The sequence below is a fragment of the Doryrhamphus excisus genome, chromosome 11, assembly GCF_030265055.1.
Source record: "Doryrhamphus excisus isolate RoL2022-K1 chromosome 11, RoL_Dexc_1.0, whole genome shotgun sequence".
NCBI classification, from domain to species: Eukaryota; Metazoa; Chordata; class Actinopteri; order Syngnathiformes; family Syngnathidae; genus Doryrhamphus; species Doryrhamphus excisus.
Window position 1 is genome coordinate 6,339,667 of NC_080476.1, and position 24,890 is coordinate 6,364,556.

At 41.3% G+C, this 24,890-nt stretch overlaps 1 protein-coding gene across 1 annotated transcript in view; it reads left to right on the top strand.

The window, feature by feature from the left end:
- Window positions 1–23,678, top strand: part of nlgn3b (neuroligin 3b) — a 28,390-nt gene extending 4,712 nt beyond the window's left edge. Inside the window, exons 2-7 of the mRNA XM_058087525.1 lie at window positions 3,451–4,073; window positions 7,961–8,020; window positions 10,429–10,578; window positions 11,250–11,435; window positions 16,960–17,749; window positions 21,518–23,678. Of these exons, the coding sequence (XP_057943508.1) occupies window positions 3,593–4,073; window positions 7,961–8,020; window positions 10,429–10,578; window positions 11,250–11,435; window positions 16,960–17,749; window positions 21,518–22,307 (2,457 nt within the window). The 5' untranslated portion in view covers window positions 3,451–3,592 and the 3' untranslated portion in view covers window positions 22,308–23,678. The remainder of the gene's footprint in view (window positions 1–3,450; window positions 4,074–7,960; window positions 8,021–10,428; window positions 10,579–11,249; window positions 11,436–16,959; window positions 17,750–21,517) is intronic.
- Window positions 23,679–24,890: the final 1,212 nt, after the last annotated feature.

Sequence of the window (24,890 nt, forward strand, 5' to 3'; positions counted from 1 at the left end):
CATAGGAAATAATGCAAAGTGAATTAATTTGTTCCAGGCTCAAACTGCCACCATCATGAAACCTTATTAGCTGGACAGGCAATGTTTAAAGTCAAATCCTTAAATGGGAATCCAGGGCTCTCCAACAAGTACCTTGTGAGCTACCTGTATTGCTTCTGATTTTGAGCAAAGGGTCAAAGAATACCCATACGTTTTATATGCCTGTATGACACTGTTCATTTAGTCAACTAGGTTGTCTAAAAGGGCTGAATGGTGGACAAGTGTTCAGCGAGCAGGGCAAACATCTAGGGTTAGATTCCCCCCTCGAGCTCGGGCGTCTCTGAGTGGAGTTTGTATGTCCTCCGGGTAGTCCGGTTTCCTCCCACATTCCAAAAACATGCTAGGTTAATTGGTGACTCCAAATTGTCCATAGGTATGAATGTGAGTGTGAATGGTTGTTTGTCTATATGTGCCCTGTGATTGGCTGGCGACCAGTCCAGGGTGTACCCCGCCTCTCACCCGAAGACAGCTGGGATAGGCTCCAGCACACCTGCAACCCATTCTTTACCCTAAGCGGTAGAAAATGAATCAGCACACAGTGTTGAGTACGAAGAATGAGACACAAAACCGTTTTGCTCATGACAAGAAATGTAAATGATGGCATGATGTTATAGTATTTAGCCAAAGACATGATGCCTTTATACTCAGTCGAAAAGGACAATATTTAGCTGTATTACTGTATACTTGAATTCTGAATACTTTGCACTGACCAGGTTTGGTAGAACTCCAGCTTCCTCCCACATTCCAAAAACATGCTAGGTTAATTGGCGACTCCAAATTATCCATAGGTATGAATGTGAGTGTGAATGGTTGTTTGTCTATATGTGCCCTGTGATTGGCTGGTGACCAGTCCAGGGTATACCCCGCCTATCGCCCCAAGACAGCTGGCATAGGCTCCAGCATGCCCGGGACTCGGTATAGCAATATAGAAAATGGATGGATAGTTGTCTAAAAAAGAAGCGGGACGTTGAGCTCCAGTACATCCACACTATAAACAGGAAGTGGCAAATACAGACCCTCTCATCCAATTAAAATAACATTTAATGATTGATTTAAATGTTAATTTTCCCCATCGTCGATCGATGCCCATCTCCAATTTCCAGCTGTCAGAGCTTTTCGTATTGAACTTAAATGGCTCCAATAGACTTTTACGGCTTGTAAGCCCCCCCACCAAGTCTTTTAATTAACCTGAAATGATTCGGCTCTATATGAGGGTGTGTTGGTGCTTCAATTGGCTCATCACACATGTTTGTTTTGGGATTGTTAAAATCCTGCTCCCGACAGGGTCGCTTGGATGTGAAGCACAAACATGACTTATCGTGATTTGAGAGATTTGGATATCTTTGAGATAAACGTCAATCGGAGAGCCTCCTCTCAAGTGAAGATGTTTTAATCTTCTTTCACTTTAAATGTGTTTTGGGGGAATTTTCTTTTACATAAGAGACAAGCGGCGTTTCACACCTTTTATCTATATGCTTCCACAGCATCACTGCAACATCACAGCAGATGGCTCTTTCGCATTCCTCCTCTACTCAAACACTGAGATCTACATACAGTGTTATGAGCATTTTTAGTCAGTTTGTCCTGAATACATTCCAATATGTTTGCAAGATGGATTATATGTACTATATCTTTATAAGGGTTACATGTTTGTAAGGGTTCTGTGTCTATGTGGACCCCAGAAGCAGAGGATGACATGATGGCTCACAAAATATAGACAGTCTTAAATGAAAAGGCAATAAACGCAAAACTACAGTGCATGAGAAAGACTTGAACAAAACCTAAGCACTGTGACAAGCATGAGTAGAAAAAACAAACGACAAACAAAACCACAAGGGCGAAGCAACGAGCTGAGCAGAATGGCATCTTGAAGGACATAACTCAACAAACACAGAAATCCGGCAGAGAAGGCAAAGAAGCAAAAACTTTATAGTGTTGGTGCTTTATTGCAGCGAGATTCCATTCAAAAACACACAGACTGTCTGAAAGTATATTGGTCTAACACTCAGGAATACGCAGTGTGCTTGAATACCTCATCAGCACAGAGTGCACAGTGCTTATTGGGATAAAGGAAGCAGACCCCCCCCCCCCCCCCCCTCCAGTTTGTTAGGCTGCATGATAACCAAGACACATTTGTGGCGATAATGAATAATGAAAATGGAATCCCATGAAAATAGGTGTGTACATAAACCAAAAAAGCATAGGTGGCAATACATAAATTCATCTTTCAGCTGCTGTCTTTTCAACGTGTAGAGCTTGCACAACGTCAGCAGACATTAAGCAACATTCTTCATCATCATCATAGGTCGATATTATTGGACATTGCTAACAAATACTGTTATTTTGTGGTAAAGGGTACTTTTTCGTGCTTGGAATTCATTCATTCATTCATTTTACCCACCTCTTTAAATCTGTTTTTAATGTCTAACCTTATATATCTGACTGCTGTGCCCCGCCCCGCTTTTTAAACTGTGTATTAACCAATATATGTTGTATTTTGGTGTGTCTTTTATTCTGTTTACTTGCTCTATTCAACTTCATTCTTTTGTAAAGTGTCTTTGAGTATCTTGAAAAGCGCTATACAAATAAAATGTATTATTATTATTATTATTATTATTTTCTACCGCTTAGGGTAAAGAATGGGTTGCAGGGGTGCTGGAGCCTATCCCAGCTGTCTTTGGGCGAGAGGCGGTGTACACCCTGGACTGGTCGCCAGCCAATCACAGGGCACATATAGACAAACAACCATTCACACTCACATTCATACCTATGGACAATTTGGAGTCACCAATTAACCTAGCATGTTTTTGGAATGTGGGAGGAAACCGGAGTACCCGGAGAAAATCCACGCATGCACGGGGACAACATGCAAATTCCACACAGAGATGCCCAGCTAGCTCTGTGGCCTGCGCGCTACCCACTTGTTCACCGTGCAGCCTGCTTGGAATGACCCTGGATTAAAAGAACAGCGACAGAGAAAATAAATAAGAAATTGCCTTGATTGCCAGCTTTTACAGAAAAATGTCTTGTAATATTATTTAGTCTATCAATAATGTGCCGTACCGGCAAATGGCAAGCTATGATTGTTTTTAAGGCTAGTATTTACTGATATTGATTGGCTCTCAAAAGGGCGTATATTTAAAGTCATTGCACTTTCCAGGGCAAAGACTTACCTGGCATGATTTGGTAAACCAAAAATAACATTTTTCTCAGAAGGACTTGTTGTTAAAGCAAGTAGTCAGGGAGTGTTTAAAGTGCAGCCTGGGGGCCTTTTGTGACCTATTAAACACCAAAAAAAAACTACTTCTGATGTAATAGTGTACATATTGTTTGATGCCAGTATACCACTGCTACAAGTCCTTTGGCTATATTTCGAACTTAAATATTTTTTCAATCTTTTTTTTTTTTCAGATCGGTGCGTTCTGCACTGAAAGTAAGAATCTGTGGTGGTCCATTCATGGCAGAGTGAGTGATGTCTGTGTGACGAGCTCAGTGCAAAGGGTCCGAGCGGACACGCCATTGACACACACACACACACACACAAACACACACCATGTGGCTGGCTACGTTTAAAGACCATCTGTTGCCTGCGCACCTGCTACACCAGCAAAGGACTGTTACCATCACCCACTGTGCTCTTCTCTGGTGGATATTATGCTCATGCTGGTCATTTACCAAGGCGACAAGCCAAAAGTTCTACCCGACGGTCACCACCCAGTTTGGGAAGCTTAGAGGTCTGAGAGTCCCCGTGCCCAGTGAAGTGCTCAGGCCCGTGGACCAGTATCTGGGGGTCCCCTACGCCGCACCTCCGGTGGGTGAGAAGCGTTTCATGCCCCCGGATCAGCCCTCCTCTTGGTCGGGTATCAAGAACGCCACCCACTTCATGCCAGTGTGCCCCCAGAACATCCACAGCACTGTGCCAGAGATAATGATGCCCATATGGTTCACCTACAACCTGGACACAGTTGCTTCGTACATTCAGGATCAGAATGAGGATTGTTTATATCTAAACATCTACGCTCCGACGGAGGACGGTGAGTTGATCTATCGATTGCTGCTTGTTTTTAATGACTGTTGATGATTGTGTGTTTAACGCATGTGAATCTTGAGGCACCGTAAGGGGGGTGGGATGTGATGACAAGGGCCTATTACTGAAAAGGGTCCTACAACATACAAAAACATTAGTAATTCATAACATTGTCATGACACCACGTCATATCACATTCACATTGACTGATCAAGTCAAGATACTTTTAGCAAGGTTTTTCCTCTGTGCCATGCTTTGCATAGAGTCTAGCCATTAGGAAACTACAGTATACGATTATTTCCCCTCTAGGACACATTAAGTGAGGTATTGCTGACGTAAGGTAAGGTTTAGGTATTAGTCTGCTTCATTCCTGTGCGGAATTTTCAATAAGCACATCATATCCTGACTGGTCAGACAGTTTACATAATCCAATTAAATCCCATGTAATATTGCTGCTTTGGATGGTTGTAGATAACCACAGTGTATTTTACCAGGCATCCTACAGTTGTTTTTGTCTCAACGAAACGCACTCGCTGACAAGCGGCAAACCAAATTGCGGAAATTCTGAACGTGAACTTCTCAGATATCTTATTTATTTAGTAAATTACATTTATGCAAACAGTCCCTTTAATGGGGACCTACTGTGTTAATTTTTCCACCCTTTGTATTGAGTTGCGGTTTCCTATAGAGCAGCTACACACAATAACCCGCACAGAAAACTTTTTAGATCTTCCAGAATCTGCACCTATTCTAGCTGTATTTCCTTTGATTTGTGCTTCCTGCCAAAACGGTTTGTTTTCATTCATTCCGTCCAGGGCCGGCCCGCCTCCGGGTAAGCCCACTCTGCTGTGATTGGTCACGCGTGCTTCCTAACTATGAAGCATATAAGGAAGTCTGTTCCTGTGTGACATCACAAAGGGGCAGTTTTACCACGCCTTTTGAAACCGAGCGTTTTGAGCCATCCCAAACTTCTTTCAGGCTCACTTCCAAATGTGCAAACCTCATTATCTGAAACTTTGGCATCTTTAACACAAGAATACAACATTCTAACTACATATTTAGGTCAGAAAAATGGAAAAAGCATAATAGGTCCCCTGAATTTAGTTTGAAGTCCATGATCAGTTGAGCAACACAGTTTCAACGTGTGTATGTGTGTAAAGTGTATGTAAAGGTTTTCAGTACATGTTTTATCTGTATGGGAAGTGATCCAAAAAGTTTAAAAAGAAGCCTTTCTTTTTTTTTACAAAGACCCCACCACCCACTGAAAACGGCACCACAACCAATCTACCAGTTGAGAATCCCTGGTTTATTATATTGTTATGCAATAGTGGGTCCCCAATGGGTGGCCAGAGCCACATACAGCTCAATATTCAATATAGCTCAATATTGGCTTTCTTACTGACATCCGATATAGCACTTTAGTACTGATGCTCTTTCCATCAAACTAATGTCAGGTCAAATTTTGTGTAAGAATGAACACAACGATGCCATTAATGTAATTTAATGTCATCTATTTGACACATAAACACTGTTATGTCACAAAAATAAGACAAATACTGCAATATGCAAGTTAAGTTGTAGAAAAACACCATATTTATTTGTACTATTTTGTCTGAAAATAGCCATGAAAACATCATGACCAAAATATTATGTTCGCCTACTATCCGCAATTAAAATAGGTTCATCTTAATTTATTCACAAATAAGTATCTAATGAAATAATGCTTGCAGTGATACAATTTAGAAAGTTGCCCATTTCTATAAGGCACAAACATCCATATCAGAACAAAGTGTATGAAATTATAAACTGGGTTTGTTCAACACATCTGCCGTCACTTATTACTGTGCTGCAGTATGCTAATTAGATGAGATTAGATATTAAAGGATGACACCTTGCAGTGTGATGCAGAGGAATCATCATGGCTGTCTGTTTCACCACTGAGCCTCAAACTCGGGAGGGAAATGACTTTGGGGTTTTTCTTTGCAAATTAAAAATCGCATTCACCTTACATTCTCTTTTGTATTTTATGGAACCCCATCCTTGTTGAGACAAGGCGTCTTTTGGGGGCCAATTAGTGAGGTAGAGGAGTCAACTTTTGTCTCTTGCTGAATCCGTCCTGGTTTTACATGGAGCGGAGATGTGAAATAAGGCAGCCAGGGAACATTATGACTATACAGTATGCCCTGAATCTAAACAATATTACAATAATACTGGAGTTTTCTTCGGTCTCTAGTGCTGACAAATAGACGTAAACTATTCCACATTGTTTGAGTTTGGTGTGGAATGACAAAATCCTGGAAAAAAAAAAAAAACCTGCATTTGGTTGAGCTTGCGTATGGAACGCAGCCCCCTGCGAGCTGTGGTAGCGTAGCAACAGCACACAAACAGCCTGCTTGACAAGAAGCCGTCCAAAATGGTGCGGTCCACATTTAATGAGGCCCTCAGTCTGAGTGCTGACTAAAGGTCTCCTCACCTGAAACACGGCTTAATTAAACACTTCAATGCATGTTTGCATAATATATAGTTCAAAAGAAGCACACAAGATATTGGCCCTCCCCTCATTTGTATTCATGGTATGTACAAAATGCCCTCAGGTATGACATGATGTTGTTTGCAGCTTTTACTCGCTTTTATCACGTAGTTGTCTGATATACTGTACAATCATACATTGGAACCTTTGATTTTGTTATTAGTTCTTTTCAAAAGGTTCGTAGAAAATCCAAACTTACAAAAACTGAGGCTAAGAAAATAATGTCAATTCAATTAGTCTGTTCCATATACACAGAAATTATAGCAGAGAATTCTTTTTATAGCATTTTACATTCAGAAAAATGAGATGAGATCAAATTCTTTATCAAAATGCTGGCACTCGCAACTTTTTTTTTTGGCTCCGTAGGGGGTTATTTTGCAGCTGCACACAATAAAAAATGCACACGTAGGTTGCGTTGTTTGGCCATTTGATTTAATATTGTATGAGGTTACATTTTAGCAAAAATATTCAACAAAAATTCAAAAAAATTGGTTGTCATATGCCTCAGTTTTCTACGTCCACATCCACAATAAGTTTCATTCATCCCCCATTTCGAATTATTTCACATTTTGCAAGGAAAACTATAATTACTTTCCATAAAATGTATTTTTTTGTGTCCGGAACAGATTAATTGGATTTACATTATTTCCTATGGGAAAAGTTGCCTCGATTTTTGGACCTTTTGGAGCAAATTCATAACAAAAAACAACGGTGCCACTGTGCTGACTTAAAGAAAAGATAATGATCAGTTCTGACACATTACCCTTGTATTATCGTCTTTATTCGTGTTTACTGAGAGGTGTACCCACAATGCAGCAAAATATAAGACACACTTGGCAGTATGATGCAGCAGAGTTCTACACCACTGCAAACCATCGCCCATTGTTCAATAATCGTATTCATAATACATCAATGCAGCCCTTGCATTGGGTCTCATTATCTTGTGCATGTGTACCTAATATTGTAGCCATGCATGTATGGACCACCCACTGTGCCATACATATTCAGTCATCCCAAGCTGCAGCTTTCAACAATAATTACCCGTACAAACATGTATACAACATGGGTCATTAATTTTTTCATGCCGCCCACACTAAGATCACAGGGGTATGCCGGAGTCTATCCCAACTGACGTTGGGTGAGAGAGGGTACACCCTGCACTGGTTGCCAGCCAATCACAGGCCACATACAGACAAGATATTTGTGGAAAATGACAGTGAAAGGGATGGGCTGTGTTTTTGTGCATTATTTATGGGTTTTTTGTGTTTGCTTTGTTTGCTTGATTGTGCAACATATTGAATGAGACCCCCCGGCGTGCATATTTCAATTCAATACTTGTGTTTTTGCCTTCATGTCATTTGCAGGGAGCCTACACAAGAAAAAGGGGGCATCTTTTTCACACACCGAGACTCACATATCAGAAGGTATTGTTATGTTTTATGTTTTGTGTATACTTTTCACAGAATCGCTTTCATTTCACTTATTTTCACACATTTTTTATTAGTGTTATTATTTCAGGGGAGGCACAGGAGCTTGGAAAAAACAAACAAGACAAATATTCAACAATGTTAAGCAGAAAACGGCATAAAATAGGCTGTGTGTGATGTAGGAGAAGCACCGGCCATTTTATGCTGGGCACTAAACCATTTAATAGAAAAACAACCCATTTTTACACACTTTGAGATAACTTTCATAGTGTGCTGCCTTCCTGCCCAAATCCGTTGTCTTCACACATTTAAGCTTGTGCATCCATGTATACTCAGCTCTAAAATTCCATATTCATCCCAGCTGAGGCCCAAGTGTATATCAATATTTTGTGCACCCCACTTCTCATACGATTTGGTTTTGGTCGACAATGTTTGCCAACATTTTGCCACTGTTTTTTATTTACTACCTCACTTTATACAAAACTATGGTGATACCAGCCATGTTGTTTGGTCTAGAGACAGTGCCACTGAGGAAAAGACAGGAAGCAGAACTGGAGGCAGCAGAGATGAAGATGCTGAGTTTCCCTTGGGGAGTGACCAGGATGGATAGGATCAGGAACGAGTACATTAGAGGGACATTACATGTTAGAAGTCAGAGAGGCCAGACTGAGATATGAGATAGTGAATATATTGGTAGAAGGATGCTGCGTTTAGAGCTGCCAGGTAGGAGGCGTAGAGGAAGACCAAAGAGGAGGTTTATGGATGTAGTGAAGGAGGACATGAGGGTAGTTGGTGTGAGAGAGACAGAAGACAGGGTTGGATGGAGGTGGTTGATTTGCTGTGGCGATCCCTGAAGGGAAAAGCGTATAGAGAAAGAAGAAGACATCCCTTGTCATACAATATTCCACATAACAAACTATTCCATTTGTCCTGTACTGTATCAGTCCACAAAATCAAGTTCCCCAACAAAGTACCCTACACATTGCTGACTCATGCCCTGTGCATTTTTTGTTGAGTGTGACTGCTAAATAACCCGCCATGGGGCTAAAGAAAGTTGCGAGTGCTAATGCAATTTGATAAAGACGATGAGAAACTACTACGAACTAACTAATATTACACATAATGCGGCTTCATTTACCTTTGTCGCTGAGAGGGTCGGACTGGGCGCTCCGTCTTGATGGCACAGACGCTACACAGGACTTGTCATGGTGCAGGTTTATTAAGATGTTCATTCATTCATTCATTTTCTACCGCTTTTTCCTCACGAGGGTCGCGGGGGTGCTGGAGCCTATCCCAGCTGTCTTTAGGCGAGAGGCGGGGTACACCCTGGACTGGTTGCTAGCCAATCACAGGGCACATATAGACAAACAACCATTCACACTCACATTCATACCTATGGACAATTTGGAGTCACCAATTAACCTAGCATGTTTTTGGAATGTGGGAGGAAACCGGAGTAGTATTCATCATTTGTAATTATGTCACATTGTTTTCCACATGGGGCTTGAGTGGTTAGCGTGCAGGCCACACAGCTTGGAGACCCGAGTTTGATTCCACTCTCGGGCATCTCTGTGTGGAGTTTGCATGTTCTCTCCGGTTTTCTCCGGGTACTCCGGTTTCCTCCCACATAAGCAACCAGTCCAGGGTGTACCCCGCCTCTCGCCTGGCATAGGTTCCAGCCTACCCATGACCCTTGTGAGGATAAGCGGTAGAAAATGAATGAATGAATAATGTTTTCCACATACAATGCAATAATTATTCTCTATGTAATGTCATTGGATTTGGATTTCATACACTGTAGCAAAATACAACTGCTACGTAAATAACCTGCCATGGGGCAAAGAAAGTCGCAAGTGCCAACAATTTGATAACATCATGATCCCACCAGGATATGCGGCAGCAGAAAGTTCCAAAAAGTTCCATCAATTTGTCAGTCATAATTATTTTGCATAGTTTTCTGGATGTGAAAGTATTATTAGTCTCTATAAAAAATTATTTTTAAACATTTTTGGGTATCTATGGGTATTTATTTATTTCATATGTTTCCGTTTCGGACCTTTTGGAACAAATTCCTAATGAAACCTGAGGTACCACGTCACTGGAATGACTACTTTAGAAGAATAAATAACAATCGTGACCAGATATGGTGGAGAGCGTCATCGCTGCTTTATGACCTGCTGAGAGATTAATTCACACACTTGCCTCTGAGTGTATTTTACCATGTATTTTTTTATTGTTATCGCAGCTTCCAAGCTATAAATCTGCCACCTCGGCTTGCTTCTCTCCGCAGTGTGTAACCATACCTCACATCGATGTAATACAAGGTTTTAACAGGGTTCTGTTCATCTTACACTTTTCCTGCCGCTTTTGTTTGCTCACGGTGTGTGTGTGTGTTGACTTTGCAGATATAAGGGACTCAGAAGCTCGACCTGTGATGGTATACATCCACGGAGGCTCCTATATGGAAGGCACTGGGAACATGATGGATGGCAGCGTGCTCGCCAGTTATGGAAACGTTGTTGTCGTCACGCTCAACTACAGAATTGGAATATTAGGTAATGAAAACGTCTCAGTGTGCTAACCTTTAATGGTGCTTCATATGGATAATTAGTTTGATCAAAGAGAGAGTAAACTTTAACACCTCCAATTAATTTCCACTTAAATTGCTGGAAGAGGCGTTAGAGTATAAGAAAAACACAGATGGATTGATTTGCATACAAATGTTGTCCTCAGAGGGAAGGAGATATTAAGTATTATCACAGCATGTGTTGCACATTGTTTCATTGTGAAAGCCTGACATGGATATACATGTACATAATTAGCAGGCTGGTCATTGAAGTATTCACAAGAACTCACAAGGTCAAGATAATTTGCTGTCCTCGTGTTTAGCATTCAGAAGCCGTGTGTTGTCCCAGCGCAGGACCGGGGGAATAAGGTACAGGCTCGATTCTCAGCACCGGTGACCTCTGTGTGGTTTGGTGAAAGGAATTAAAAGAGACAAGTCCCGGTAAAGGATTTATTTATTTATGCACATTGAATTTTATGAAGTCACTCTTGCGAGGAGGGCATTCAGGTTTGATGAGCAGAGACCCCGCGCCATAACTGCCGGAGGCGACTGTTGCAGTGGTCAAGACTGCAGGAGACAGAGATGGCATATTTATATGAGGGGAGAAGTTGGATTGCTTCTTTTGACTGGCACTCTTTCTGTTCTGGTTCCATACGGCAGGCTTCCTTAGCACCGGAGACCAGGCTGCAAAGGGGAACTATGGACTTCTAGACCAGATTCAAGCTCTCCGCTGGATCAGTAAGAACATTGGATACTTTGGAGGGGACCCGGGGCGCATCACGGTTTTTGGATCTGGAATTGGGGCTTCCTGTGTGAGCCTTCTAACACTTTCCCACCACTCAGAAGGTACGATTAGCCATCAAGTCATCATTTTCATCATGTTTGCATCATTACACATCTTTTAATTAAAACGAGCGTAAATCTAATGCATATTTATAGCTATTACCTTTGCATGCCTTACTCTGATTTTGCACAATTAATATATCATGTATGTACAGTGGAACCTCGATTTTTGTTACTAATTCATTCCAAAATATCCAAAACGTACAAAACACACAGTTTCAATCCAATTCATCCATTCCACACACCCAAAAATATGAACAAAAATACATTTATAGAGAATAATGATAGTTTTACATGCAGAAAACAGTGTGAAATAATTATAAATAACGAATAGATAACACAAGATCAAATTCAATGGTGTTTTTCACATTCTTTATCAATTTGCCGATAAAGCCCTGACAACATTATTTGGCCCCATGGCAGGTCATTTAGTAGTCACAGACAGTGAGCCATTTGTTTGGGTACTTTATTTCACCATACGACACAGTACAGAACAAACAGGCTAGTTTGTTACGTGCAATAACCGGGGCAACATTTTGGAAAACGAAAAATGAATCAGATGAAAACTATAACAGATAAAGTGGTGGCTATTTATTGTTTTTATTATTTATGCTTTTAAAGTAGCCATTCAAGCACAGTGGAGCCTCATTTTTTGTTATTCATACGTTTTTGTTATTAATTTGTTCCAAAATATCAGATGAATATCCATATCTGTCCCATTGCGCAACATTAGTTCCAGGATGGGCCTTTTTGATAACGTGGACTTACACTGGCAAGATTATTTATACTTTGCAATGAGTTCTTTCATTAGTGCAATAGTGTTTCTCATCTTTTGTATCAAATTGCCGACCCTTGCACCTTTTTGTTGGCCCCATGGCAGGTGATTTAGCAGTTCAACAACAAACAGACTAGTTTGTTACGTGCAATGTTGTCCAATAACCAAGGCAGTGGATGAAAATCGGGGCAAAATATTTGTCAAATAACTAATCATTGGAAAACCCAGGTTTGACTGTACACATCTTTCCAACAATCGATCTATCAGCTGAGATTTGTCAGAAAGTGGTCAATAATGAAGAGAGAATATGAAATAAAATATATTGAACATAAAATAGAATATTAATAAGAATGAATCATGTTGATATGGGAGTTGGATAAAGTGTCTCTTAGTGGAATATATGATTTCTTTTATAATCAATCTAATCAGCCTAAAAGCTTTTCTTCGTTAAATGTCCAGGTCTGTGGCCAATATAATGCCATTCTTCTTTTTAGCCATTTTAGCCTTTTTTTATTCAAAATAGTTGATTTTGCAGTCAATCGATCTTAGTTTTTACCTCTTTAACATCATTTGAAGGCTGTCAAATGCTGCAATTGATGAAAGGAAGGTTATAATTTGAGGTACATCACAGCATGAGCTGCACGGTGGCCTAGTGGTTAGGCTAGGATAGGCTCCTGCTCAACCATGACCCTGATCACATCACAGCATACGACAGCAATTTCCTGATACCATGAAAGTGGTGTTTCCCAGCATGCCTTGCGAGACAAATTTATTGTTAAAACCACCAAACAGAACAAGTACATGTTTAGAGTAGTTGTTTATTATAGTAGTGGTTGCATATGTGTGTTTACTTACCTGTTATTGCTATGATCCTTGTCAGTGTCCCCTCCCCCACATTGTGTGCTTGCCCATTTAAAGAGCCTCCTCCCTTTAGCAGGCTGACCACTACACTGTAATTAAAGGCAGCAAATTCTAGATGCCCGTGATTAATAGTTATGCAGTAATGTTGTTTTTAAGAATAGAAAATCAATGTTTCAACCACAGTATGGCAATAAGTACCTTCATAAAAGTACCTTCATAACACATCATTTGGTGTGCACTTTATCCAGTGCTAGAATCAAAGGAGTGCATTTTACTTGTTGCTTATTGGGAGCTTTTGTCCTCCCCTTGAAGCTGGCCAGAATCACAAGCGGAGCAGCTATGGTGTTTTCATCAATGACATAGACTACACTGAGGCTGCGGCAACTGTCCTTTGTGAGGTTTCTATTTGATGCCCTGGCTCTGCTGCAGCAGATGCACAAAGGCTTCTAGGGCTCTTTGAAGCAGGCAAGATAGCAAGTGGCCTAAAAAATGTAAATAAATGACGACGCCGGAGGAAGAAAGTGACGCTATTCGAGTAGCAACTCCTAGAACTTAGCCTGTGACTCCATGCACACCACTTGTCATCATACGAGATTGACGATATTGACAGAGTCCTGTAAAAAAAGCTACAAACCTGAACCCATTTAATAAAATACTCTGTTACTGTGCAATATAGTAACAGTGTGTACCAAACTATCCATCCATCCATTGTCTATACCGCTTATCCTCACAAGGATCGCGGGCATGCTGGAGCCTATCCCAGCTGTCTTTGGGCGAGAGGCGGGGTACACCCTGGTCCCCAGCCAATCACAGAACACATATAGACAAACAACCATTCACACTCACATTCATACCTATGGACAATTTGGAGTCACCAATTAACCTAGCATGTTTTTGGAATGTGGGAGGAAATCGGAGTTCTACCAAACTTGGTCAGTGCAAAGTATTCAGAATTCAAGTATACAGTAATACAGCTAAATATTGTCCTTTTCGACTGAGTATAAAGGCATCATGTCTTTGGCTAAATACTATGACATCATGCCATCGTTTACATTTCTTATCATGAGCAAAGTAAGGTCATGAGCAAAACGGTTTTGTATTTTTGAGTAGTTGCAGATGTGCCGACTGTGTCTCATTCTTCGTACTCAACACTGTGTGCTTCAGCTGGTAGAACAGTCGTCAATACAGCGTGCGACTGTGTAATGTCGCAAGAAAAACACATCATCAACTCCGCTTTTTTCCGTTTAAAATGATCATTTATGCCGCTATAAGTCGTTTTTCGTATCACTGGAAGAAATTATATCTGTGTACCGTTAAATAAATATTATCGCCCAACCTTAATGACGCACACATGTAGCATCAAGTCAGAGCTGTCATGGCTGTTAAGGGCTGTCATAGTGCCGCCCCTAACAATATTAAATTCAATAGAGAAGAAGACATAGCCATGGGGAGGGACTAAACAACTCAAGCTACAGAAGCTGAAATAATTTTTGTAAAGAATATGGACCCAATAAAGTATAAAAGTATATACGGGTATATAAATGTCAGAATGTTCTCAAAGAAGACAGTTTTAATACAGGATGTGTACGGTCTGTAGAAACTTATCAAGCAGCCATATTTTAACACTGAAACTTCATTTTTGTATCCCCAAATGAATTAAAATAGGCTAAAACTCATACATGTGGGTTTACTTAGTCAGTGGCTGACCTAGCATCTACACTCTCCAAGCTCAAGGGGGGGGAAAAATAGGACAATTTAAAAAAAAAAATAGGACATAACACAAACAATAGGACAAAAAAAAATAGGACATAACACAAACAATTTTTCGAAACAAGATTGTTTTATTCCATGGTGCCCAGAATTCCTGGTGGCACCCCTGTCCAAGCTGGACATACAGTAATTGGGGGCTATCCAAAATGTTTTCAGGTCAAAATGGCGCAGTATTTTATCATTTCAGCCTCTCATCCACATGGAAACGGCATTCTGTATGTCTTGAAACAATATATTTTTTTAAAACGGCTTTGAAAATCTGAAAACACTGACACAAAATCTATGACGTCACCGACCGACCTCCACCTTGTTGCCGTCACATGGCCAGAATTGAGTTTTGACAACAAGCCAGCGTAATATCTGAATATTTACACGGACATGATTTACCTCCGTCGACATTTCCTAATGTTTTGTTGTCTTTTGCTCCATAATGACACGCAGAAGTAGTATTAGTAGTAGTAGTATAATTTCCGGTTTATAAGCCGCTACTTATTTCTTAAACTTGCATTGCGGTTAATTTGTGGCCATGTTCCAATCTCTCCTTTACTTCATAACTGCTATTAATTGCTTAAATATTGTGCCACTCGCAAGTCAGTGAGGAAACTGTAGCTTTTTCTTTGGCAGAAGCCAATCTCTAGCTATACGTGAACTCAGGACAAGCTTGTCAAACTGGAAATCGCAGGAGAAACACTAAAATCATCACACAGCAACTTAACACTAAATAGGTAGCTAGGAAATATACAAGAAAAGTACCAATACGACTTTAAAAGTACAAAAACTCTTTTCTTCAGTGATCCAGTTCTGTCCAGATGCAGCTACTGTATTCACTGATTTCCATTTGGACAGAGCTTTAGTGTCCTACTGCTGTCTAACATATGTTATTTCGCAATCCACACAGGTATCATATTATTATAATTGCTCATTACTTACAGACACATAGTCACCAAGGTAAAAGCGATTTATGAAGTATTCCGGGATGCTGTGTATCACTCAATTTATATGCCTGACTGCGTCATAAACTCTGAACCAAAAAGTCCAGGGCCAAATATTTGTCCCTGTCCACCCTTGAGCATCACACTGCATTTATAAAGATTGACTAGAGCAGCTTGTTTATGCAGGGTCAGGCAAAATGATCTGACACATTTGTAGGTTAAATAAAAGGCAAATAAAGTAAAGAAACAAAAAAGTGTTATAATAATAATGCCATTCTGTTTCATTATGTTTTAAAAATGAAATCAGTTTGAGGTCAGCTCTGAAGTTGGTAACCCATAACAAGATGGTGTTTGGAGCTGGTACGGGATCATGTCTACCAAGATTGAAGTGCAAACGTAACGCTCGTTGTGTTGCAGTTACAGATTGGTTTGTTTTGATAAACGTTTCCACAATGAAAGCGCGATGCTCACCAGTCCAATTCATGGCAGCAACTGAAAAAGAAACGAAAAACAATGGCATTTTATGTACTTTTCGAAAATAAAAACACTTTTTTGTTTCTATTTGCCTTTTATTTAACCTACAAATGCGTCAGATCATTTTGCCTCACCCTGTATATTACTATCACCATTAAATGCTTTGACATTGCATAGTGGCCAGCGGTGTGCATGCTTGTTAGAGACATGCAATCAAACATTTTTATGTCACAGTACATGTGTGAGTAATGGATGAAGGGGAAACTTCACCTTCACCACCTTACTGAAACAAAGCTGCAAACTGTTCATTAGTTTGCAGTCATTTGCACACAGCAGTGACAGCACATGAATCAAACGCAGGCATCAACATAGAGATGTGTTATGATTTACATCATTAAATCGAACAAGAAGGGGCCGTCATTCTTCTTTATCAGTTAGTTTCTTCTCCCAGCTTCCTATCATTGAGGCCCAGCTGGCTAATATTCAATGTACATGACATATAGGCTGCCTTAGCTTTTGTCCACCTACATATTCCGCTTACAAGCCTTTGATATAATCATGAATAGCAATTACTTTAAATCAGTAAGGGCGGGGTGTCCTTAAGGTTTGTGCCAAATGATAATAGGACTCATGCAGATGAGATGAAAGCACTAACCACTGTTCCCTTGGCTTCCCTTTGTGTTTTTTTTTTTTGTTCGCAATTCTGTGCTCCAAGGTTTGTTCCACAGAGCCATCATTCAAAGCGGTTCAGCTCTGTCCAGCTGGGCTGTCAACTACCAACCAGTCAAGTACACTCGCATGCTGGCCGAGAGGGTGGGCTGCAACGTGTTAGACACGGTGGACATGGTCTCCTGTCTGCAGAAGAAGACTGCCAAGGAGCTGGTGGAGCAAGACATCCAGCCCGCCCAGTACCGCGTGGCTTTCGGTCCCGTGATCGATGGAGACGTCATCCCCGATGACCCAGAGATCCTGATGGAGCAGGGCGAGTTCCTTAACTATGACATCATGCTTGGTGTCAATCAGGGTGAGGGACTGCGCTTTGTGGAGAACGTGATGGACCTTGAGGACGGCGTGTCTGGAAGCGACTTTGACTTTGTCGTATCCGACTTTGTGGACAGCTTGTACGGCTACCCTGAAGGGAAGGACACGCTGAGAGAGACAATTAAATTCATGTACACAGACTGGGCTGATAAGGACAATCCGGAAACCAGGAGGAAGACCTTGGTGGCACTGTTCACGGACCACCAATGGGTGGAACCGTCAGTGGTGACGGCCGACCTGCACGCCCGCTATGGCTCACCCACTTACTTTTACGCCTTCTACCACCACTGCCAGAGCCTCATGAAGCCTGTGTGGTCCGATTCAGCGCACGGGGACGAGGTGCCTTACGTGTTTGGCATCCCCATGATTGGCCCAACTGACTTGTTCCCTTGCAACTTCTCCAGGAATGACATCATGCTCAGCGCCGTGGTTATGACTTACTGGACCAACTTTGCTAAGAGTGGGTGAGTAACAGTAACAGCTGCCGCATCACAATCTCATTTAGTCTCTTATTTTACAGTCTAGCGCTTTTAAATCGCCTGATTTCGATCGTGCCGCTCTTATTTATTTGGATACTTTCGACCTTAAACTTGCGCTGCTTCATCACCGTGATTAAAAGACTAGTATTCCTCAGGAAGTAGTGTGCCTAATTAAGGCCGGTCTTAACTCTGGCTGTCATTTCTTGTAGCCTTAACTCCCTTTCTTCTTTGTTGGTTCACACGCACTCACACGTGAAGAATGGCGCAGTTTTAACCAATTACTGTCAACTCTTCTAACGCAAGAAATTGGATCCATCCTTCTTTTCAATGCTCATACAAACATTTCAACTTACATTGCATATTTTGAACCAACATTTGACAACCTTCAAGGTATAGCAGATGTGTCCGCGGGGGGCATTTGCGTCCCTTGTATGTATATTTTTTTCAATTAAAACACAAATTCATCTAAAGGTTATTTTCACTATCCAAATGATCTCTTCTTAGAAAGCACCGTGTGTATTTAATTGTCTTTCCAGACAATTGTTTCCAGCGGGCTGCACGGCGGGGAGTGGTTAGCACGCAGGCCTCGTCGCTAAGATAAGATATGCTTTTATTCGTCCCTCAGTGGGGAAATTTGCATTGCACAGCAGCAAGAGTAGAGTCAGTTAAGCAGTACAAAATACACAATATAGAAAAATAAACAATATAAACAACCCAAGTATTAACAAAATCAACAGTTTTACAGTTATATTCAAATACAGTATTCAGAGAATATGAAACAAGATATGACCAGTCTATACACTGAGATCTTGATAGTGAGTTAATATGAGGCCAAGTTCAATTCCACCCTCGGCCATCTCTGTGTGGCGTTGCATGTTCTCCACGTGCATGCGTGGGTTTTCTCCGGGTACTCCGGTTTCCTCCCACATTCCAAAAACATGCTAGGTTAATTGGTGACTCCAAATTGTCCATAGGTATGAATGTGAGTGTGAATGGTTGTTTGTCTATATGTGCCCTGTGATTGGCTGGCAACCAGTCCAGGGTGTACCCCGCCTCTCGCCCGAAGACAGCTGGGATAGGCTCCAGCACCCCCGCGAAGTGGTATTGAAAATGGATGAATGGATGTTGTATCCAGCTTATACATCTTGCTATCCTCTCACTATACATTTCTCTCTTATTTCGTCATATCTCTTATCCTTTCTCTCCTTCTATCACACCTTTCAGTCCAAGTCTGTTTAGGACTGTGTTGGGCTCTGGTCCGCCAGTTAGTGACTCCTGTTCTAGAAATGTAACTGAAATTTTAAATTAACCATGGCCTTCATCAAAACATGACATAGGATGGCGAGGGACGCACAAAAAAGACCGATATAGAATATATACAGTATATATATATAACCAGTTTGTAATTAGACTGATATGGAATGTTAGTCCATAGTTTCATACTGTACTTGGCACATTACTTTGTTCAAAACAGATGCAGCTTTCCAAAATATAAGGTTGCTTTTGATAGTAGGAGAATGTGTCTATTTATTTATTGTTTATTTATATTGTTTATTACATTGTTTATTTATTTATTTATACACAAGAGGCAGGAAGTACTTTCAACGTTAGTGCAGACCTGCCAACCTGTACACATTTATAGTACTCAACATGCTATTTCACTCTTGAATATGCTTCCATGCTCTCCATTTTGTTGCATTTTTCCTGCTTTCAGTTTCAAGTTCAATCTGTACAGTACAGATAAATAAATAGATATTATAATTTTCTCTAGTATTTCAAATCAGAGGGGTGTGAAAACATATTTGTTCTTTGGCCGGGCTTTGGACACCCCTTGCTATAAAGATACAATGATCTGCATATTTAGTTTTAGGATCAAATTGGCTATATTCACACTTAAACGCCGTTCCTCCGTAAAGAAGATGCTGCATATTAAAGAGGCAAACATGTATTGATCGGAGTACAGCACGCATCTGCTGTATGTAATAAACATCAGCATATGAATAAAGCGATCCGTGAATACTCAACCAAGAAGAGAAGGCAGTACAAACTGTATGGTTGTGGGCTAACGTGTAGGAGTGTAGCATCAAGGGGATACCGAGTCCTTGAGGAGAGGCGGGTGATATTACACAATCCCAAACCTACTTGGTTATGTTTCTGCTTGTTTGATTATGCCAACAGTGAAACTGCAGGCTTACCATCGCTGTACTGTAGCAACATTGTTATACGCTGTTCCCAGTTACAGCCATGAATTATAGTACACAGGTGGCACAGTCATTAGTTCCCCTTTGTCAGCCGTGTTTATTTACTGCCCCTAAAGGCGATCTGTCTTGGAAAACGCAATGAGAAGATGGAGTATCCTGGATGCACAATTGGGCACAGTCACGCTGGAGTAAAAAAGGGTCTTCTCTTAGCTTTTCCCACAAAGTTGGAAGTGTACAATTTTCCAGGAACAAGAGTCAATAGCAACAGTCGATACTGTAAGAATTTGGCATAGGTAGAGAGGATACAGCAGATTTGGCACGGGCACACGGCAAATATTTAAATCCAAGCAAGATTAAATAGCATATTGACTAGAATATAAGACGACCTTGAAATCTTTCAAGGTCTGTTTTTCAAGAAGGGATGCTCTGATCGACCGGTGACCGATTATTGTCGGACGATTTCTATAAAAAACTGAATATGCCAATAAATGTCAATCATAAAAACTATTTGAGGCTGCATGGCGGACAAGTGGTTAGCACACAGACCTCACAGCTAGAAGACCCAAGTTCAATTCCACCCTCGGCTATGTCTGTGGAGTTTGCATGTTCTCCCCGAGCATGCGTGGGTTTTCTCCCGGTACTCCGGTTTCCTCCCACATTCCAAAAACATGCTAGGTTAATTGGTGACTCCAAATTGTCCATAGGTATGAATGTGAGTGTGAATGGTTGTTTGTCTATATGTGCCCTGTGATTGGCTGGCAATCAGTCCAGGGTGTACCCCGCCTCTCGCCCGAAGACAGCTGAGATAGGCACCAGCACCCCCTGCGACCCTTGTGAGGATACATTCATACTCACATTCATACCTATGGAAAAATTTGGAGTCACCAAGTAACCTAACATGTTTTGTTTTTTTAAAACAAACAAGCAATGCGATTAGTTTGGAGTTTGTTTTTGTCCCAAATGACAACGGGTCATTATATGGAGAAGGAATGTATGTGTGGGGAAGTATCATCATCACAAACACTAACCCACCCCCTTCCCAAACTGAACATAACGGCCAAAAAATTTGGAAACCCCCTTATGAAAACGTTGAATGGAAGTTTAGCAGAGCATGCTAGTGCTGCTGTGTTTGTGACTGCTGGATGAGTGTTTTACTACTTTAATGTAAGCATGCTTTTACTAAGCCAGCTGACAACATGTAGGTTCTGAGTTAAAAAAGACAAAAGTCATGTTTATTCTTGCACCCAGCTCGTCTTAGTATCAAGACAAATTCTCAACACACACAACACACTTCCGGCGTTCAAAATAAGAGCACTGTATGCCATATATTACAGTATGTAATTGTGTAAACAAGATAAGGGTGTCATAAGAATATCCTACATTAATCATACCATTGGAATTACATTTGTGACTACATCTTCATTTAGAAGGGGAATAAACAGGCTCGCCAACAATGTCAAATATAGTGAATAGAAGCAGATAATAGATGTGTGTTTAGCGTGTGTGGCTGTTGACGTGACTTAAGTTCTTTTTGTCAATGTTGTTACTTTAGGGATCCAAACAAGCCCGTCCCCCAGGACACCAAGTTCATCCACACCAAAGCCAACCGCTTCGAGGAGGTGGCCTGGTCTAAGTACGACCCCTATGACCAGCTCTACCTGCACATCGGCCTCAAGCCTCGCATCCGTGATCACTACCGCGCCACCAAGGTGGCCTTCTGGAAACACCTGGTTCCACATCTCTATAACCTCCACGACATGTTCCATTACTCATCCACCACCACCAAGGTAACACCGCTGGATCCCACTCACTCCACTGGCAAAAGATCCGGCGGCACGGGTCGACCTCCTATGTCCACGGGCCAAAATAGTGACGAGAGTGGGCGAGAGATGGGTCCTCTGATCATGCCCAACCCCAGAGATTACTCCACTGAGCTCAGCGTCACCATAGCCGTCGGGGCGTCTCTGCTCTTCCTCAACGTGCTAGCCTTCGCCGCTCTTTACTACCGCAAAGACAAACGCAGCCGCCAGGAAACATCTCAGCAGCCGAGCCCTCAGCGTGACAGCAAAGGAAACAACGTGGGCCATGCCACCACTGTGGATGAGACCCTGTCCAGGAACCAGTGCGAGGCCCTCCACAATCCTATACACGTCTCTCCCACCTTGGACTACTCTCTCAGCCAGCGCCGCTCTCCTGATGACATCCCACTGATGACGCCCAACAACATCACCATGATCCCTAACTCACTGATGGGCCTCTCCAACATGAGTCCATACAGCACCTTCCCAGCTGGCTACAGCTCTGCGGGCCTGCCCAGCACCCACTCCACCACGCGGGTATAAAACACTGTCACATACACGAAAACACAGAAATGTATAGCTGTATTTAGGATGTTTAGATAAAATAGGAATGTTTGTTTTTCTTTTACAAGCAACGTCATAACAGGAAGTCTTAGATGGAGAGTCATTTTTATGTTCAACGACGGCAGGCAAAAAAGATTTTAAAAAATCTCATTTTCCACTTTGGCTTTTTTGGAACTTTACCTGGACTGAACTAATGATCATGTTTATACAGTTGGATTTGTATGGGAAGCGCTTTCTTAATGTCTATTTTGATCAAGTGGAGCTACCGGATGTCACAACTCATCACAGATTAAGATGAGATGTGGGAGAAGTACGGGGGGGGGAGTATTATGAAGCTATTTTATACATATTTCTCATTGCTTCTTATGAAAATGTATTTTTACTGCAGTTCCTTTAAAACGCCTTCACTTAATGAAACTGTACAGAAGTACAGGTCCACATGAGCAAGAGTATCTCCAAACTTTATATTAGCGCACCCATGCAGGGTGGCGAGTAGGTGTGCTACAAAAATGTAAATTAGGCATTCCTATCAACAAAAAAAAAGTGTTTTGCATATGTAGTGGTGTGTAATTTATTGTAGTCTATCTGAATATCTTTGCTACTTTTTTCCTTTGGAGTATTTCTTCTTTTGCTTAATACATGGTAAGAATATAACCTCTGCTTCACTAGAAGAACTCTTTAGGCTTGAAATGTGTTTTCTTACTCTAACAAATTCTTTTGCTTGTTTGTACAGAATAACATCTTATTGTTATTTCTTATTGATATTCTAAACGCGACACTAAAAGATACCTGTAATTACATTGTAATTGTATGTATCCCAACGCAATTACTGGCATTGAAGATGTAGTTTCATAAAAGCTACGTGTCACTGCTCTTCAAAGTGATTTGGACTTTGGCCATAACGACATCAATCCTGGGTTCTCTTTTTTCTCAAGGACATGATGGACTTTAAACTTTCAGTTCTTTCAAGCAGTCATAATGTGATTTAACCTATTAAACAATTTTTCCAACTAAAGATGAGTCTTGTCAGAAACATTCATTGTGAGTTATAAGATGCCCTGACGTGAAATGTCATGGCGTTTTATTGCTGGGTTGCATGTGATGTGACATCCAGTTGCTGTTGTCACAGGCTCAAACAGATGGGGGGGGCAAACAAGCGTATTTGTATCTCGTCGAGTAAAAACAGAGCGAAAATGGCGCATACATGCGATGTCTCCTGAACCTGTTTCTCTCATTAGGTGGTGCCACGTCTGAACACGCTTGGGGTTGGAGTGACAACAAGCAAAATTTCGACTAAAACCAAAGTATTATTATACTTTGTGATTGGCTACTACAGTAAATACTGTTATTTTGTGGTAAAGGGTACTTTTTCGTGCTTGGAATTCATTCATTCATTCATTTACTACCGCTTAGGGTAAAGAATGGGTTGCAGGTGTGCCTATCCCAGCTGTCTTTGGGCGAGAGGCGAGGTACACCCTAGACTGGTCGCCAGCCAATCACAGGGCACATATAGACAAACAATTATTCACACTCACATTCATACATATGGACAATTTGGAGTCACCAATTAACCTAGCATGTTTTTGGAATGTGGGAGGAAACCGGAGTACCCGGAGAAAACCCACGCATGCACGGTGAGGCCTGCGCGCTAACCACTAGCTCACCGTGCAGCTGAAAAGTATTTGTAATTTTTTTATACCGTTTCATCTAACTGTATACAGTAAGCGTCCGATTATTCAATAAACAGCTTGCTCTGTTGCAAGAAAATAAGATGGAAAAAAGGGTGACATAGCGTCACTATGTGACCACCCATCCAGAGAAGCCTACTCAATGGGTGACATGTCCGGTGAGTATGCTATCATGTGTTGCCGATACAGGTGCATTTTATCGATGGCATTTTGAATGCTTCGTGATGTGACGAGAATACATAAGTACACGATTCCTGAAAGCTGAAAACATCCCACACACTTGCTGATGCTTTTGGCCGAAGATACCGGTGGTTTCCTGTATGGAATACAATCAAATCATCCTAATTTATACAACCATGGCCAAAAACATTGACATTTTTGACTTAAAAATAGTGGAATCTTTTTGGCCATGACCGTAGGCTTGGAGAGTTGAGAATGTACAGTAGCTTTGATAAAACCTTGATTAAAAAAAACACACTTCTGTATACATTCACTCATTCATTTTCTACCGCTTTTTCCTCACGAGGGTCGCAGGGCCTATCCCAGCTGTCTTCGGGCGAGAGGCGGGGTGCACCCTGGACTGGTCGCCAACCAATCACAGGGCACATATAAACAAACAACCATTCACACTCACATTCATACCTATGGACAATTTGGAGTCACCAATTAACCTAGCATGTTTTTGGAATGTGGGAGGAAACCGGAGTACATGCAAACTCCACACAGAGATGGCGAGGGTGGAATTGAACCCTGGTCTCCTAACTGTGAGGTCTGCACGCTAACCCCTCGACCACCGTGCAGCCACTTTTATATACAGTCTTGCTCAATATTCATTGACAATGTTTATATTGTAGTTATCGAAAGGTGCTTCTAA